This window comes from Dreissena polymorpha, chromosome 5 (genome assembly GCF_020536995.1).
Source record: "Dreissena polymorpha isolate Duluth1 chromosome 5, UMN_Dpol_1.0, whole genome shotgun sequence".
Taxonomy (NCBI): Eukaryota; Metazoa; Mollusca; class Bivalvia; order Myida; family Dreissenidae; genus Dreissena; species Dreissena polymorpha.
The window spans coordinates 14,780,765-14,799,037 of NC_068359.1; the positions used below are offsets into that span (position 1 = coordinate 14,780,765).

Genomic DNA, 18,273 nt, shown 5'->3' on the forward strand with positions numbered 1-18,273 from the left:
CCTCGGAGGTACCATTTGCTCATTATTAATGCATCGCTCGCGCCACCTCGGAGGTACTATTTGCTCATTATTAATGCATCGCTTCCCTGATCAATCGTTGGTAAGCTGATGGACAGTTTGATAATCCGAAAGACATGCGCTAAAATTACCAAATTTAAAGTGGCCTTTCATTGAAGGCTGTAGGTTATGTGTGATCTCTTGCCATCGAAACCCGATGATAGCCGCTTTTCATCTGTATTACGCTTTAATAATTAGCGAATGCCGTCAAAAAGAATTCTATGCGCGGAAGAGCATAAACTTCCTATACGGTTCTCTCGTTAAAAAGTATAAAGCCAATTCAAATTCGTGTTTGAATATTCATGTTTCCTTCACTAAAGCAAAATTTGGTGCCCATACATATTTAGATTTGTCATTTATACACGAAGCTAATAATGGTTCCCAATGCTGTCGCACTTTGTCAATAATCGCCAGTAGAATCCCTCTACGCTTCGGGATGATTTGTGTGTGTGGTTTTCTGAAGCGATCAAATGTTTTATTAGGGTACAAAAAAGCAGCGCATTTGGCCAGATGCAGGTAAAATAAAACGCCAATGACTTGATATTGAAAACATTACCTTATTCTGTAAAAATGAATGGCTATTTTCAATGGTTTTATTCTATTTTTATAAACAAGACAGTAAAATATATAAGTTACAACTGAATAATAAAGACGAAAGCAATTAGCCCTATGGAATTTATAAGTGTACATACTGGCAGATGTATACAGATGAGAAATAACCACATATGCATTCCAATTAACATGGCTCCATCTATAAAGCTTTCCAATTCATGTTGAACTGTCCAGAAGTTCTACGGAGACAACGACTTTATCTTTGAAGGTCTTGACTAACACGTTAATACAGTTCTCAAAGCGTCTTATGTGACAGACTGTTGTCTCGGAATTATAATATACTCTTATAAGAATAAAATTACACAATTTGATAGAGATCATATCAGACGCATCGATTGTTTCAAGGACAGACTGTTTGAAACAGATACTTGAGTATTGGAACCAGAGAGATAAAGTCTCCTTTTCAGCTGTCTTAATCTTTATGGTTTAGACTATAGTAATCCGTAGAGTATTACAACCTGACATGAAATAATCTGTACACATAAGCCACATGATTGTACAAGACAGTTCATTTTTCTAAGAATTGAATTTCAAACAGGAATTTTTGCGCCCATTAAACAAACACTCAAAAGATTAGCTACAAATAAAGTTAAAAGCTCACAAAGACGTTTCAGTTTTAGAATATATCTGCAATTCATCTTGCTACTAGTTGTTTATAAAAAAATATACATTATATGCGATATTTTACATGACTGTCCCAGTCCTCTAAGCCGAGGGGAACTGTCTTTTTATTAGGATCGGAGTTAGTATTCGTGTGTCGTATGAACAGATATCGTTGCAGGAAATTAAAATGATCCGTCAAACAAAATTGTGTCTTTGTGTCGTTTGAACGAATCTGCACTAAAAATAAATTTCGATTCACATCGTTAATCGAATCATTTCTGTCGTTGGTTGTCAAAACGAAAGTACGGTTGATATTCAAATGCATTATTTTTCTCTTTCAAGGATACTGTTTTAGTATTTTGATGCTGCATTAATAAATATAAGTGTATATGAAGTGATAACACCAAAAATAAAAAACGGTTGCGATAGACACCTATATACTGTTAGATGCGTCTAATATCACTTTAATACCGTGTTTTCAAGTGAGTTCAAATGGCACATCCATGTGAAGACTTTGTAACCAAGCAATTCACCTGCACTAATAAAATGTACCATTGTTTATTACTTTTCCTATTATTTCAAGACATATTTAATAAAACAAAATCCAAAATCCAGTGATGTAATTAATTGGGTTATTCATATGTTATTTTCTTTATTTTTTGTCAAAATAAAACAAAACAAAAAATAATTTTAAAAAATCTGTCTTATTTTGATTTAAAAAATTGCCCAAGTTAGTGTTTGTGTGTTGTATGTTTTGGTAAAAACTTGGGTGAAAGTTTGAACAATCCACCCAATAGTTAAATCCATGTTCAAAACACAAGCTTCATGATAGAAATATTGACTTAGGACAGACCACAGCATTTCTTTATGGCTCCCACTACGGGCGGGTATAAACATGTGAACCCTGCTGATTGGCATCCAAGTAAAATGTGCCACACTTCTGGAGGCCCTGTTAACCCTTGGCATGCTGGGAAATTTGTTGTCTGATAAAATGTCGTCTGCTTAATTTCTAAAGTTAGCATTTTCTTCGATTTTTTGGAAAGAATACTTTAAGAATAGCAAACAGTTTGGTTCCTGATGAGACGCCATGTTCTGTGGCGTCTCATCTGGATCCAAACTGTTTGACAAGGCCTTTAAAATTCGGTTCCAGCACTGAAAGAGTCAAGACACATTGTCTTGTCAGGTTTGGCATCATGCCAGACATGCAGGCGATCTGATAGATGCTCATTACTTGAACTTTGTGCACTGCACAAACGGTGTCTTGAACACTGCTAAATTGTTTGGCACTGTAATTTGTTTTGTCAGCATTGTCTAGACTTTGAAGTATAAAAGACTATAGTTAAAATATCACATTGAACTTTGCTATCTCTTTTGATGTCGCACTTTTGATGGTGTGTCCACTATTTGAAAGCTGTCCTCCACAGTTTTTCTGCAGTACTTGAAAAACAGCTGTTCCGATTTCTCAAGAATGTTATCTAACTGTATGTCTAAACTGGAATAGAGATGACAAAGAAATAAACAGATTACGCACTATAGTAAAAAAACACAGACTGGAGAGCATATTCTCAAATAATCCTTGTTGCATAATATTACTTTTAAAGTTAATTTCATTTTTTTTAAATATATCCCAGACCCTTAATAAAGTTAAAACATTTCATGCAAACAAACTGATCATAACAAGTGACTCAAATACACCGACCCTGCTAGAGTTTACGTAGGAAACATTCAATCGAGCTTTGCCTCTGGAAAACTGAGTTCAACAATATGTATAGTGTATAGTCATTATTGTCATTCCAGATTAGCCTGTGCAGTCTACATAGCCTAAAAATGCTTTTATTGTAGTTTTCTTTTAAAGGAAGTCTCTTCTTAGCCAAAATCTTATTTAGGCAGAAAGAATTGGCCCTAATTAGCCTATGCAGACTGCTTAGGTTATTTCTGACGACCTTTTTTGCACATGCATAAAACACCATGAGCCGCGTTCTGAGAAAACTGGGCATAATGCATGTGCGTAAAGTGTCATCCCAGATTAGCCTGTGCAGTCCGCACAGGCTAATCAGGGACGACACTTTCCGCCTAAACTTGATTTTCGGCAAGGAGGGACTTTCTTGAAACTAAAAATACCATAAAAGCGGAAAGTGTTGTCCCTGATTAGCCTGTGCGGACTGCATTAAGCCCTGTTTTCTTAGAACACGACACCCCTTTTCCCAGAGCGAGGCTCAACTGTACTCACTGATTGATGACGTCAAACACCATAGCAGCATCTGTACATGTGAGTAGCTGGTCTCTACAGTGCTGTAGGAGGGCCACACACATGAACAACTCAAATGTGAACTCAGAGTCTGCCTGTACAGGCGCCGTACGCGCCATGCCACCTAGAGGATGAGGAAGATATATAGGGTTCTCATGAATTTTTGGTACAATAACACATTTTATCATCCCAATAGGAGACATAGAGAAGTTTATTTTGCGAGGCTTAGAAAATCTGAACCACAAGCTTTTATTCGGCACCGTCCTAGTATTCGATTTAACCCATCAATTTTCTTAGTCGTCAATTATTTCTTTTAAAATAAAATAGGAAAACGACACGGAAAATCCCAAAGTTATTTTAGCAAACATTGTTTTATTATTTTTTCGTTCTGAGCCTAATATATTACAAAAAGATCAGGCACTAACCTGTCTTTTTGTTTATCATAACTCTACGTCCCTGATTTAAAAGAAATAATGAAAAAAGAACTAAAAAACTGCAGCTTTAGCAGGGAAGAATATGACTTTTGTCGATTGAGGTGTTAATAACGACGTCATGAGTATGCGCACTTAATATTTGTAAAAAATGTTATTTTTTGCTTTTTGTGTTGCATTTTGTGTTTAAAATCTATTACTTCTTGGTATGAAATTGTGTGTTTTGTTGAATCTGATTCGATTTTACTTAAAATGGTTACTTTATAGTTGATTCCGAGTAATATGATCATCCTCCACACATGACTGATATAAGAGTCTGCCGCGCGTGACAACTATATATCAGCATTGCCGAAATAAAGGAAAATATATTCCACAGTGGTTTATTTCGACAATGCACGTCTGGTGATGGGATAAAATCAAAGTTAATATTTGATTGAGATTTTAAAATGTAAACATGTGTGGACTGATAAACGAAACAAGGTCCTACCAGTATTTGCAAAGTCTTTCATGAGTTGTCTCCTCTTGGCAGTCTCTGCCTCCATCGAGGAGAGTTCCAGATGGTGAGAACTGAGGATCTCAAACACGCGCAGCGAGTCCAGAAAGGAGAACTCACGCTTGAAACCCAGCAACAGCCATCTGGAGGGGATAGACAAACATTGTCACAGTTTCAGGCTTTCTTGTCACAATCAATTTCTTAAACAGTAGGTATTTCAGAATTGGCGCAAGCAGTCTTGGTACTAAAAGAAATTGTCAAATTTGAAGTAAACTGTTAGAAAAGTATTGTTTAAATTATTCAAAGTCAAAACAAGAGCTGTGTTTGTGAGACACAATTCCCCCTACTTCCCTTTGAAACAATTTATTTGACCTTTGGCCTTGAAGGATGCCCTTGACCTGTCACCACTCAAAATGTGCAGCTCCATGAGATAAACATGCATGCCAAATATCAAGTTGCTATCTTCAATATTGCAAAAGTTACGACCAAGGTTAAAGTTTTGGGACAGACACACAAATACAATCACACACACAGAAACATACAATGACAGACAGGCCAAAAACAATATACCCCCCATCATTCGATTCAGGGGCATAAAAAGGTCAAAGTCATTAGGTAAAAATGTGGTTTGATGAAGAAGATTGATTGAGGAGGATGGCTGGTTGTCATTAGCAACAACTATGTCAGTATCAAGGATGAGCTAGCCTTTTAATAAAAACTCTTTTAAGTCTCTGTTTAAAAGTACATTAGAGTAAAGTAAGCTTACCCTCAGATGCGCTACATGTAAGATTGCCTACATATTGTTGGTGAGCATAAATTATATTACCATTATTATTACCATTAAGTACCATTTTGATGCATATATTGTCGTAATTACTCCTTTTTGGACACTTAAGTTTTCTGACGCCTCCTTTCTTGGCAAAAATAATTATTTTTAGTGACTCTTAATTACCAGACATGTGTTTGATTATGGATTTTTACAAAGGGATTAAGGTCATTAAACCTGGGAGGCGCATGCCTGAGGACAATGGACAATAACATTTGCGTAATTGGGAAAATAACTATGTATACCAATAGAAAACAATCCCTTCACCCAACATTAAGGAAGCAGTATGTTTTATGTTATTTCATTTTTTTCGTTATCATTTCAGGAAAGAGTAAGCAAAAATGTGAAGTTCTATTTATTTCCAAGTAGAAACACTATTGTGCATTGAGTTATTGATTTTCATTCAATACAATATTAATTTTCGGACTTAACATTTTTGTCCCTAAATTTTTGACACTTGTAATTTTGGAAATTTTTGGACACGGAAACATTAATTATTTGTAAGTGTCCGAAGACTTAGAGTTATTACAATAGTTTTGTACTTTAATCATAAATAGTTAAAAAGGAACACTACTTATAACTTACAGTAAGTTTATCATTTGACCTGGCAAGGCTTCCTAATGCAAAAAAGGGTCTTATGCCATATGTTACCAGCCTATCTCCAGCCCAGCCTTTACAGTCTGAAAAGGTGCTTCCAAGCACGCTAATAAGACAAAAAAAACTTGCATGACCTCATGAATAACAGGGAAGCTCCTGGACAGAGTGCCTGGATCTGCAAGTTGGGCTGGAATACGATGACCACATATAACATAAGACCCATTTTCACATGTCACATGTGACAAGCATGCACAAACAGAACCAAGTGTGAATAAGGGACACCATTTAGGTGTAGACTTTCTGCTAACAGAGATCAAAAGTATCAAGTCAACATTGGCAAGGTTAACCTATTGCAGAATATAAGGTCTCACAATTATCAGGTCAATTGGGCATGATTTAAACATGATTTAAATAGAATATCTCACTATTGTCGGGTCAATATTGGATAGGTTTACACATGGCATAATATCAGGTCTCATAATTAGCAGATCAATTTTGGCTAGGTTGACCTATGGCAGAATATCAGGTCTAAGAGTTATCAGATCAATATTGGATAGGTTTACCTATGGCAGAATATCAGGTCTCAGAATTATCAGGTCAATTTTGGCTAGGTTTACATATGGCAGAATATCAGGTCTCAGAATTATCAGGTCAATTTTGGCTAGGTTAACATATTGTAGAATATCAGGTCGCAGAGTTTTCAGGTCAATTTTGGCTAGGTTTACATATGGCAGAATATCAGGTCTCAGAATTGTCAGGTCAATGTTGGCTAGGTTTACCTATGGCAGAATATCAGGTCTCAGAGTTATCAGGTCAATTTTGGCTAGGTTTACGTATGGCAGAATATCAGGTCTCAGAATTGTCAGGTCAATTTTGGCTAGGTTTACACATGGCAGAATATCAGGTCTCAAAATTAGCAGATCAATTTTGGCTAGGTTCACCTATGGCAGAATATCAGGTCTCAGAGTTATCAGGTCAATATTGGATAGGTTTACCTATGGCAGAATATCAGGTCTCAGAATAATCAGGTCAATTTTGGCAAGGTTTACATATGGCAGAATATCAGGTCTCAGAATTATCAGGTCAATTTAGGCTAGGTTTACGTATGGCAGAATATCAGGTCTCAGAATTAACAGGTCAATGTTGGCTAGGTTTACACATGGCAGAATATCAGGTCTCAGAGTTATCAGGTCAATTTTGGCTAGGTTTACGTATGGCAAAATATCAGGTCTCAGAATTATCAGATCAATTTTGGCTCAGTTTACATATGGCAGAATATCAGGTCTCAGAATTATCAGGTCATTTTGGCTAGGTTTACATATGGTAGAATATCAGGTCTCAGAATTATCAGGTCATTTTTTGCCAGGTTTAAGTATGGTAGAATATCAGGTCTCAGAATTATCAGGTCATTTTTTGCTAGGTTTACATCTGGCAGAATATTGGGTCTTAGAATTATCAGATCAATTTTGGCTAGGTTTACATATGGTAGAATATCAGGTCTCAGAATTATCAGGTCATTTTCGGCTAGGTTTACATATGGTAGAATATCAGGTCTCAGAATTATCAGGTCATTTTTTGCCAGGTTTAAGTATGGTAGAATATCAGGTCTCAGAATTATCAGGTCATTTTTTGCTAGGTTTACATCTGGCAGGATATTGGGTCTTAAAATTATCAGATCAATTTTGGCTAGGTTTACATATGGTAGAATATCAGGTCTCAGAATTATCAGGTCAATTTTGGCTAGGTTTACATATGGTAGAATATCAGGTCTCAGAATTATCAGGTCATTTTTTGCCAGGTTTAAGTATGGTAGAATATCAGGTCTCAGAATTATCAGGTCATTTTTTGCTAGGTTTACATCTGGCAGAATATTGGGTCTTAGAATTATCAGATCAATTTTGGCTAGGTTTACATATGGTAGAATATCAGGTCTCAGAATTATCAGGTCAATTTTGGCTAGGTTTACCTATGGCAGAATATCAGGTCTCGGAATTATCAGGTCAATTTTGGCTATGTTTACCTATGGCAGAATATCAGGTCTCCTAATTATCAGGTCATTTTGGCTAGGTTTACCTATGGCAGAATATCAGGTCTCAGAATTATCAGGTCAATTTTGGCTAGGTTTACCTATGGCAGAATATCAGGTCTCAGAATTATCAGGTCAATTTTGGCTAGGTTTACCATGGCAGAATATCAGGTCTCAGAATTATCAGGTCAATTTTGGCTAGGTTTACCTATGGCAGAATATCAGGTCTCAGAATTATCAGGTCATTTTTGGCTAGGTTTACCTATGGCAGAATATCAGGTCTCACAATTATCAGGTCAATTTTGGCTAGGTTTACCTATGGCAGAATATCAGGTCTCACAATTATCAGGTCAATTTTGGCTTGGTTTACCTATGGCAAAATATCAGGTCTCAGAATTATCAGGTCAATTTTGGCTAGGTTTACCTATGGCAGAATATCAGGTCACCCAGGTCGTGTTGTTCCAGATGTTCCAGTAGAGGTTTGTCCATCTCCAGTAAAAGTTTACGTACAAGAACTGAAAGTTAAACACAAATTATTTAGTTCTGAGAAAAGGGGGCTAAATGCACGTGCGCAAAGTGTTGTCCCAGATTAGCCTGTGATTTGCCACACAGGCTAACAAGGGACGACACTTTACGCATTAACTGGCTTTTTGCTTAGAAAAGACTCCCTTTATGAAAAATACCAAAAAAGCGCAGTGTCATACCTAATTAGCCTGTGTGGACTGCATAGGCTAATCTGAAAAACACTTTTGGCATTTGCGTTTAGCCCTGTTTTCTCTGAGCGTGGCTCAAATGATAAAATAACAATAAATGTTTGAATTGAAAACTGGCATCGAAAAAAAATCCATAAATTAATTTAAACAATGTTCATATAACAGAGAATTGCTGTATTTGTAAGTCTTCAATTAGGCAGCTCTTGTGTGAATTTGTAATGTATGTTTTTTTATATATTTATTTCACAACTACCTTAATGACTATCAAAAATAAACACCAATATTTTTACTTTTAGAATGGATCTTGTTGTACAAATTACATTACACATCATGTACCTATTTTACCAACCATGCCTTCTTCTAGAAAGTCTGTCTTGATTTTCTCAAGGTAATTATGGAAACACCAATATGCTTCAACCTGGAGTTCCATAGAAAACAACATGATATTACCACAAATATTACTGCAGAATGCTAAAGGTAAATACATGTATATTAGTTCCATGGTCTATTGTTCTTATTGAGAGAAGCAGATCTAGTCCAGAAGAAAATGTGGCTCAAATGATTTTTTTTAAACAGCCATCTACAGAAATTTGAGTCTAGTTGCTTCCATATCAACAATTCATTAGCAAACATTAAATTCTATACCAAAAATGAAATTCATGCATTACAGTTTATTTTTATTAATAAACTTTTATTTGCCAATGTCTAAGCTTTAAATATTCTACATATCAACTGCAGTATTTTATGCACACTTTACTATTGCAATATTAACTCAATTGCTTAAGCTAATCTTGCTATTATTTACATACATAATCTGTCTGTAAAAAATTATAGTCTATAGTCTGACAGTACGATCTTTGATGAAACAGGGCTAAGTATTTTATTTCGGTAACTTACCTCTGAGTCAAACACGAATAGGAACCGGGCTATGATATCGTTCATTCCCTGCGCATAGCCAATAGTTGGTTGGAAGGCAGCATACGTGATTAACATCTCTCGTAGCATGGTCAGGCTAGGTGTAGTACTGTCCCTAAAATCATTTAACAGCAGGGGTTGCCGTGGAGGAGGGGGTGTCGTGGGGGAGGGGTTGCCTTGGGGGAGGGGGTGTCGTGGGGGAGGGGTTGCCTTGGGGGAAGGGTTGCCGTGGGGGAGGGGTTGCCTTGTGGGAAGGGTTGCTGTGGGGGAGGGGTTGCCGTGGGTGAGGGGGTATCCTGGGGGAGGGGTTGCCTTGGGGGAGGGGGTGTCATGGGTGAGAGTTTGCCGTGGGGGAGGGGGTGTAGTGGGGAGGGGTTATCTTGGGGGAGGGGGTGTCGTGGGGGAGGGGTTGCCATGGGTGAGGGGGTGTCGTGGGGGAGGGGTTTCTGTGGGGGAGGGGTTGCCGTGGGGGAGGGGTTTGCCGTGGGGGAGGAGTTGCCGTGGGGGAGGGGTTGCCAAGGGGGAGGGGTTGCGGTGGGGAGGGGATGTTGTGGGGAAGGGGTTGCCTTGGGGAAGGGTTGCCGTGGGGGAGGGGGTGTCGTGGGGGAAGGGTTGCCTTGAGGCAGGGGTTTGCCTTGGAGGAGGGGTTGCCGTGGGGGAGGGGTTGCCGTGGGGGAGGGGGTGTCGTGGGGGAGGGGGTGTCGTGGGGGAGGGGTTGCCGTGAGGAGGGATTGCCGTGGGTGAGGGGTTGCCGTGGGTGAGGGGGTGTCGTGGGGGAGGGGTTGCCGTGGGGGAGGGGGGTATCGTGGGAGAGGGGATGTTGTGGGGGAGGGGTTGGCATTGGGTAAGTACAGCCAGACAAGTAGACTATCTTGCTGTTCTTTAAAAAGTGTAGCTGAATATACAGGTTCAAACATTATACCACAATAACTTCTGTAATCTTGACCTTCAGTTTCATGACTGAATCATGCCTTCAGCACATGATCTTCATGAGAAAAACACAACCATTTTAACACAATTTCACAGACTCCTTCAAAAGGGATTGAGAATATGCAATTGACACAAAGAATTGAACACACAAATGGAGGATGAAAAGTTAACCCTTTCCTCCCATAAGAAGCAAAGTGAAAATGGCTTTTGCAACCAGCATAAAACCAGAACAGCCTGCGAGCCTGCTCATCAGTATCTAAGGGCGGGAAATGAAGACTTTACAACTTGAAAAGTAGGGAGAAAGGTCTTTAATTAAACATTCTAAGGGACTACAAATGCGTCAAAAACATATCTATGTGGTAAAGGGTTAAACGATCAAGCCTGACCTTGACCTTGAACCTGCATTGTGTCAATGATTTAAACCTCTGATTAAAATTCTTGAAAATCCTTGAAGAGCCAAAAGAGTTGCTGAAGAAACTTGTAATAGTGGCTCAAATTTTTAATCATTTTATCTTTAATTTTTAGTTTAATCATGAGCTGGCATTCCATTGGCTAATTGTCTCAAAGACAGACGTATGAGTCACGTTAAATAAGCATGGTCTACTTGCAAAAGAATAAACAGTGAGTCTTGCCTTGAACTGCCATAAATTAATCATGCCTGCTGTACATTGTCTTATCAGCCTGAACATTTGGGACAAAATTCATGAACATTCTTTCAACAGTATAGGAGATGCATTTGTAAGAAGTGTTGTCCCATATGAGTCCATGCCGACTGCACAGGCTAATCAGGGATGAAACCTTATGCACATGCATTTAGCCCCATTTCCATGACTAAAGCTTATATGTCTATTACTTCAGATTATTTTGTTTGCTTACCAACAGAGGGACTACTAATATACATACTTGAAGTAATGTACGTCCCTGTCTGTACGCGGAACATCTTTGTCTATTAAACGAAGACAATTCCTAATCTCTGTAGCATCTAGTTTCTGTCTGTTGACAAACACCTTGAAATATACATGCTCAGGGTGTACAATAGAAATATACAGTGGGAAGAAATATAAACTATTTCTTAAAAACCATTGAAAACATACTTAAAAAATAAAGTAGAAAACAAACAAGAGATAAGTTTGTCAGAAACACAATGCCCCCTATTGCGCCGCTTTGAAATAAAATTTCAATATATCATTTAGCAGGTTTAGAAATTATCTCCCTTTTATAGCTTATTACTTCCCTTGGATTGTATTTTTTAACTTTTGACCGTGAAGGATGACATTGACCTTAAAATTTGTTTCAGATTATATCCTTTAAAAAAATATTACTTCCCTTGTGAAAATGATCTGTACCTGCCAAATGATATAAAATTGAAATTATCTCCCTTAAAAGCTTGTTACTTCCCTTGTATTTTGACCTTTGACCTTGAAGGATGACCTTGACCTTTCAACACTCAAAATGTGCAGCTTCATGAGATACACATGCATGCCAAATATCAAGTTGCTATTTTCAATATTGCAAAAGTTATGGCCAATGTTAAAGTTTTCGGACGGACGGACAGACGGACGGACAGACTGACTGACACACTGACAGACAATTCAACTGTTATATGCCACCCTACCGGGGGCATAACTAAGTTGAGTTCTTACAGACATAAATCAATATTCACCAGACAAAACTATACAAAACAACATCAATTCTTAAAACCATATGGTTCAATGTATTTGTTAAGTTTTGCCAATTGTGTAGATATAATACTTAAGTCACAAGTGATCCGAGTTAAAAAATGTCACAAGTTGGCCAAAAAGGACAATAAATCTGCCGATGTTGGACAAAACTGCACCAAAGTACATAAGTATGCAAGTTCACATAATGATGCATACATCTGTAAAAATGGTTTCGTAAGTGTTTGTTGCAAGAAACAAAAATGTTATTATAAATATTTGTGTAAAGAGTATATCCCCCTAGAATGAGTAACTTGGACACAAAAATCCAATGGACATTATAGGCAGATAGATGGGCAGAAGGGCATACATGGGCAAACATATATTTTCCCCACATCCGATCGGGTCTATTTTTACTAATGTTTTATTATATTTATAACAACTATAAAATGATTTTTTTACTAGTTCATTTCAATTGTCTATAAATAATACTAAATAAGGTATACAAGTATTTTTCTGAACTTGTTTGTTATCACAGCAAATATTGAAATATTTAACTTAATTACAATTTTATACACAAAGAGTAATGAGCTTCTTTCAACAAAGGAACTCAACTTTCAATTTCTTTAAAAGTTATTTCATTTGAGTAAATTGACGTTTTCATCAAGACAAATTTTGTATAATTAGTTAATAAATGAAGACAGCTAAATTCAATTCAATTCAATATGTTCTTAAAAAATTACTTCAAGAAATGGAGTTAAGATTTCTTGAGGTATAACCAAGTTTAGTTAACAGACCCTGCACCCTGGGTTTACCTGGGCCTGAATTTTCATGAAGGAAATCTGCTGTTTGGTCTCCGGGCTGTTGGCATCAAGGAATTTGCAGTGTTTTGCTACTTCCCTTAGAGTTGGTTCCCTTTCCTGGCCCACAGGCTGATGCTGGACCAAGTCTGGGTTGAAATATTGCAGGGGAGCAGTGGTTAAGTCAGGGCTGAGGTGAAGGGAACCGTCTGGTAACTGGTATCTAGCAACCAGACCTTGTTCCAGGTCACTGGCTGCAAAATATAGAAGGAGCCCTGTCCTGGGAAAACGAAGCTCAATAAAATCCATGTGTGTCAAGTGCCATCCCAGATAAGCCTGTGCTCTTTGCATGGGCTAATCAGAGACAACACTTTCAGCTTTTAATTTATGTAAATGTTTTTTATAAAGGAAGTTTCTTATAAACAAACATGAGATGTGTTTTGTCAGAAACACAATGCCCCCTATTGCGCCGCTTTGAATTAAAAAAAAAAAAAAAATTTTTTTTTTACCTTTGACCTTGAAGGATGGCCTTGACCTGGAACTTCCTCCACTCAAAATGTGCACCTTCATGAGAATGCCGCTTTGATTTTTTTTTGACCTTTGACCTTGAAGGATGACCTTGACCTTGAACTTCCACCACTCAAAATGTGCAGCTTCATGAGAACGCCACTTTGATTTTTTGTTTGTTTGACCTTTGACCTTGAAGGTTGACCTTGAACTTCCAACACTCAAAATGTGCAGCTTCATGAGATACACATGCATGCCAAATATCAAGTTGCTATCTTCAATATTGAAAAAGTTATGGCCAATGTTAAAGTTTTTGGACGGACAGACGCCATATATTTGACATTTGACCTTGAAAGATGATCTTGACCTTCACCTTTCACCACTCAAAATGTGCAGCTCCATGAGATACACATGCATGCCAAATACCAAGTTGCTATCTTCAATAGTGAAAAAGTTATGGCCAATGTTAAAGTTTTTGGACGGACAAACAGACTCCATATATTAGACATTTGACCTTGAAAGATGATCTTGACCTTCACCTTTCACCACTCAAATGTGCAGCTTCATGAGATACACATGCATGCCAAATATCAAGTTGCTATCTTCAATAGTGAAAAAGTTATGGCCAATGTTAAAGTTTTTGGACGGACGGACAGACGTCATACATTAGACATTTGACCTTGAAGGATGACCTTGACCTTCACCTTTCACCACTCAAAATGTGCAGCTCCATGAGATGCACAGGCATGCCAAATATGAAGTTGCTATCTTCAATATTGAAAAAGTTATGGCCATTAAAGTTTTAGGACAGACGGACAGACTGACATACACACATACTGACATACTGACGGACAGTTCAACTGCTATATGCCAGCCTACCGGGTGCATAAAAATCCAACCTAGGAGGATAAATTTACTGATTAGTCTCCGCAGACTGCACAGAGTAAATTAGTAAGCTGGAACCACAATTTATGCACATGCATTTAGCCCCATTTTCTAAGAGTAAATTTTACACAATAACATATTATCATTAAGCATAAATTATTATTATACCTCACTTTTATTCACAATGCTAAACTCACATAGGCCTTCGTGACATAGAAATACTGTCAGACCCACCGGTTAAAAAATTACTGCCTAAAAAATACTGTTGCCCGCTACCTTAGCAATCACGTGCAGAATGACGTCACTTTGAATTTTTATTTTCTGTGATAAGAAATTGACTGTGTCACCAGTGTACTTTTATTATTGATATCAAAATATTAATGGTTGTTCACCTCTGAAATTAAATACAATTATTGAATATTAAAATTGTTCATGGTTCATATAACTTGTTCTTGTTTGACTAGTTTTTTTCTGTATAATAAAATAAATATTACATGGCTGACAGGGTGACAGTAAATTTGTCAACTTTCGGAAAAATGCTGACAGTATTTCCTCAAGTTGACAAATTTACTGTCACCCTGTCAGCCATGTTATATATATATATACTGAATTGCAACCTTTCGGGATAAACCTATCTATTTCTACCATATTGAATGCAGTGATCTGGTGCAGAATAGGTTGTCATTATTATGTCAACACAGACATTATTTTATGTTTTTGTACTATTTTTGTTGCTTTCTTTCATTGATTTCCAATTGATAATAAGAATGATTTTACATTTGTTAATTCATAATTGGCATATTTGCAAATATCACATGATATTTTAAAATATATTACATTCCTTTTAAGTCTATTTGCTTTTTTTCATAAGTATTAGGATTTTCAAATGATTCTCTCTTCATGATACATACGACAGCTGCAATAGAATTTAAACTAGTCTAACACTTCATCACATAAACATAAATGAAATACTCAATCTAGAAGCAACAAGAGTTTCAAGTTTCATTAAAAAATATGAAGAAGTTTTAAAGTTATCGCAGGATCCAGAAAATGTGACAGACTGACAGACAGACAGACTGACAGACAGAGCGCAAACCATAAGTCCCATGGAGTTTCACCAGTAGGGTACAAATAAAGATAACATCTTCACTTAAGTGTAGAATTGTTTTATTCAAATCTGATTCAAACACTAGTATATATGTTTATGTTTCATTAAAAGACAATCTAAACAGTTACATAAATGTCATGAAAACGTTTGAAAATTCTATTTTCTTAATAACTTTGTAATTATACAGAGCTGTACTGTTAAGAAATTTCCAGAATCATATAAAGCCTCTTTCTAAAAACCTGCCAAGTTTCTGATCCATGAGTTCTGTAAACTGATCCTAAATTTAAGAATGCAACACTGTTATTTTCTTAATTATTTTGAAGTTTTTACAAAATTTTCAATAGTATTTCAGTCTCCTTCAAATTAATGATCAATTGCTCAACCCAATGAGAAAACATACCTGTCTAACACACACAGGCCCCACTCTTGGAAAACGGAATTTACTTAATGTGCATAAATTGTTCCAGATTAGCCTTGGTTGTCTGCACAGACTTATCAGGGACGAAACTTTCTGTTTCAAGTGGATTTTGACTAAGAGGAGACTTCATATAAACGGTAAAAACCTTCAAAGACTGCACAGGCTAATATGGGACAACACATGCATTAAACCCCATTTTTCCAAAATGTAGCTAAAATGTATTCTATGTACAGAAAGAGCATACCTCCTGGTGGTGCTGAAGCCTTTAAGATCTCCTTCCAGCGTGACTTCATTTCTTCATACTTCACGATATAGTCCAACAGTAATGCCTCTCTCTCCCTGTAATATAACACGAGGGTGAGATGAAGTTGGATGGGTAATGCCCATCTCTTCCAGAAATATAGCACTGGGCTTGAGGTGAAATCATTTTTCTCTGTTCGTTTCTCCAATGTTGTGGACGACTTATCTGGTTTAGGTGTATTTTTGTTGTAGCTACTGGAAAATTGATGGCCCTTTTTGTTGTTTTTCTGCACCAACACTGACAGTTCTGTCTGTTTTAGTCTTTATTGACTAAATTTGTGTCTGCTACGTGGAATTTATACTTGCTATGTTGAATTAATACATGCCTCATGGCAATATGAAAAATACGCAAAATCACTCTGTCTTTAAAAGTACTGCACACTATTATTATTGGATGGATAGGGCATTACTAAGAGGGTAATAAATACACCACAAAAATACAAATCTTCTGCAAAAAATCTTAGAGTTAGTATTTTACGCATTAATACATAATTTCATGAGTAAACACCTCTAGAGTGAACAATTCATGTATAGTATTTACAATTTGGCAAGTAAAACTACCCCAAAGCTCTACTGATACACCAAGCCCACTTGAAGGTTGGTAGGTGCTCAAACATGCTCTGGTTTTAAATTATCAATAATTTAAATACAATTGGTAATATATGATTGACTTAATGTACATTTGTTACTCAATAAATAATTACCATCAACATTTCAGACAATCCTGCTATTCCAAGACACTCTCACCTTTTTGTTGAGTTACAAGGGTATAGTGCAAAAAGGTATTGCCATACTTCCTTTCTTGCGCCTGGTTCAATGCCTCCTGCAACAGATATCACAAATATGATTACTTTTGACCTTTCACTTCTATCAATACGCAACTGAAACAGCCCTGCAATCAGTAATATAAATACACATGTACATAATATGTGTCTTGTTCTGAGAAAACGGGGCATAATGCATGTGCGTAAAGTGTCATCCCAGATAAGCCTGTGAAGTCCGCACAGGCTAATCAGGGACGACACTTTCCGCCTAAACTTGATTGTCGGTAAGGAGCGACTTCCTTGAAACTAAAAATACCATAAAAGCGGAAAGTGTCGTCCCTGATTAGCCTGTGCGGACTGCACAGGCTAATCTGGGGTGACACTTAACGCACATGCATTATGCCCAGTTTTCTCAGAACGCGACTCAAATATAATATAAATTAATCACACTATTTTATGAAAACCTCTTTCAGCAGTTATAAAAAATATCTCTTTGCTAGACCTTTTACAATATTCTTTCAATACCCGGCGAAGAAGTTATCACAAATAGCACTATGCTAGACCTTTTATAATATTTTATCAATACCCTCTAGAATTAGATATCCGTTTTATCTCTTTGCTAGACCTTTTACAATATTCTACCAATACCCCATTGAAGCAGTTTTCACAAATAGCGAGTCCTATCATAATATTATATCACTACCCCCTAGAATTAGATATCAGTAATATCACTATGCTAAACCTATTACACAATTTTATAAATACAACAGGGAAGCAGTAATTACAAATATTGCTATGCTATCACACTTTCAATACCCTCTGAACAAATAAAAATAAACAAGGGCTGTTTGTAAAACATGCATGCCCCCCATATGGGCTGTCAGTTGTAGTGGCAGCCATTGTGTGAATACGTTTTTTGTCACTGTGACCTTAACCTTTGACCAAGTGACCTGAAAATCAATAGGGGTCATCTGCCAGTCATGATCAATGTACCTAATAAGTTTCATGATCCTAGCCTAATTATTCTTGAGTTATTATCAGGAAACCATTTTACTGTTGCGAGTCACCGTGACCTTGACCTTTGACCTAGTGACCTGAAAATTAATAGGGGTCATCTGCCAGTTATGATCAATGTACCTATTAAGTTTCATGATCCTAGGCGTAAGCATTCTTGAGTTATCATCTGGAAACCATTTTACTATTTCGAGTCACTGTGACCTTGACCTTTGACCTAGTGACCTGGATATCAAAAGGGGTCATCTGCCAGTCATGATCAATTTACCTATGAAGTTTCATGATCCACCTATGAAGTTTCATGATCCTAGGCCTAAGCGTTCTTGAGTAATCATCCGGACACCATTTTACTATTTCGAGTAACTGTG

At 37.1% G+C, this 18,273-nt stretch overlaps 1 protein-coding gene across 2 annotated transcripts in view; it reads right to left on the reverse strand.

Moving 5' to 3' along the window:
- Nucleotides 1–635: 635 nt before the first annotated feature.
- Nucleotides 636–18,273, reverse strand: part of LOC127880621 (TBC1 domain family member 15-like) — a 35,686-nt gene continuing 18,048 nt past the window's right edge. For both annotated transcript variants that reach the window (XM_052427924.1, XM_052427925.1), the window contains exons 4-13: nucleotides 16,875–16,950; nucleotides 16,072–16,166; nucleotides 12,925–13,163; nucleotides 11,355–11,458; nucleotides 9,504–9,636; nucleotides 8,943–9,024; nucleotides 8,318–8,408; nucleotides 4,439–4,587; nucleotides 3,503–3,644; nucleotides 636–2,764 (exon numbers count right to left, since the gene is read on the reverse strand). In XM_052427924.1, the coding sequence (XP_052283884.1) occupies nucleotides 2,635–2,764; nucleotides 3,503–3,644; nucleotides 4,439–4,587; nucleotides 8,318–8,408; nucleotides 8,943–9,024; nucleotides 9,504–9,636; nucleotides 11,355–11,458; nucleotides 12,925–13,163; nucleotides 16,072–16,166; nucleotides 16,875–16,950 (1,241 nt within the window). In that variant the 3' untranslated portion in view covers nucleotides 636–2,634. The remainder of the gene's footprint in view (nucleotides 2,765–3,502; nucleotides 3,645–4,438; nucleotides 4,588–8,317; nucleotides 8,409–8,942; nucleotides 9,025–9,503; nucleotides 9,637–11,354; nucleotides 11,459–12,924; nucleotides 13,164–16,071; nucleotides 16,167–16,874; nucleotides 16,951–18,273) is intronic.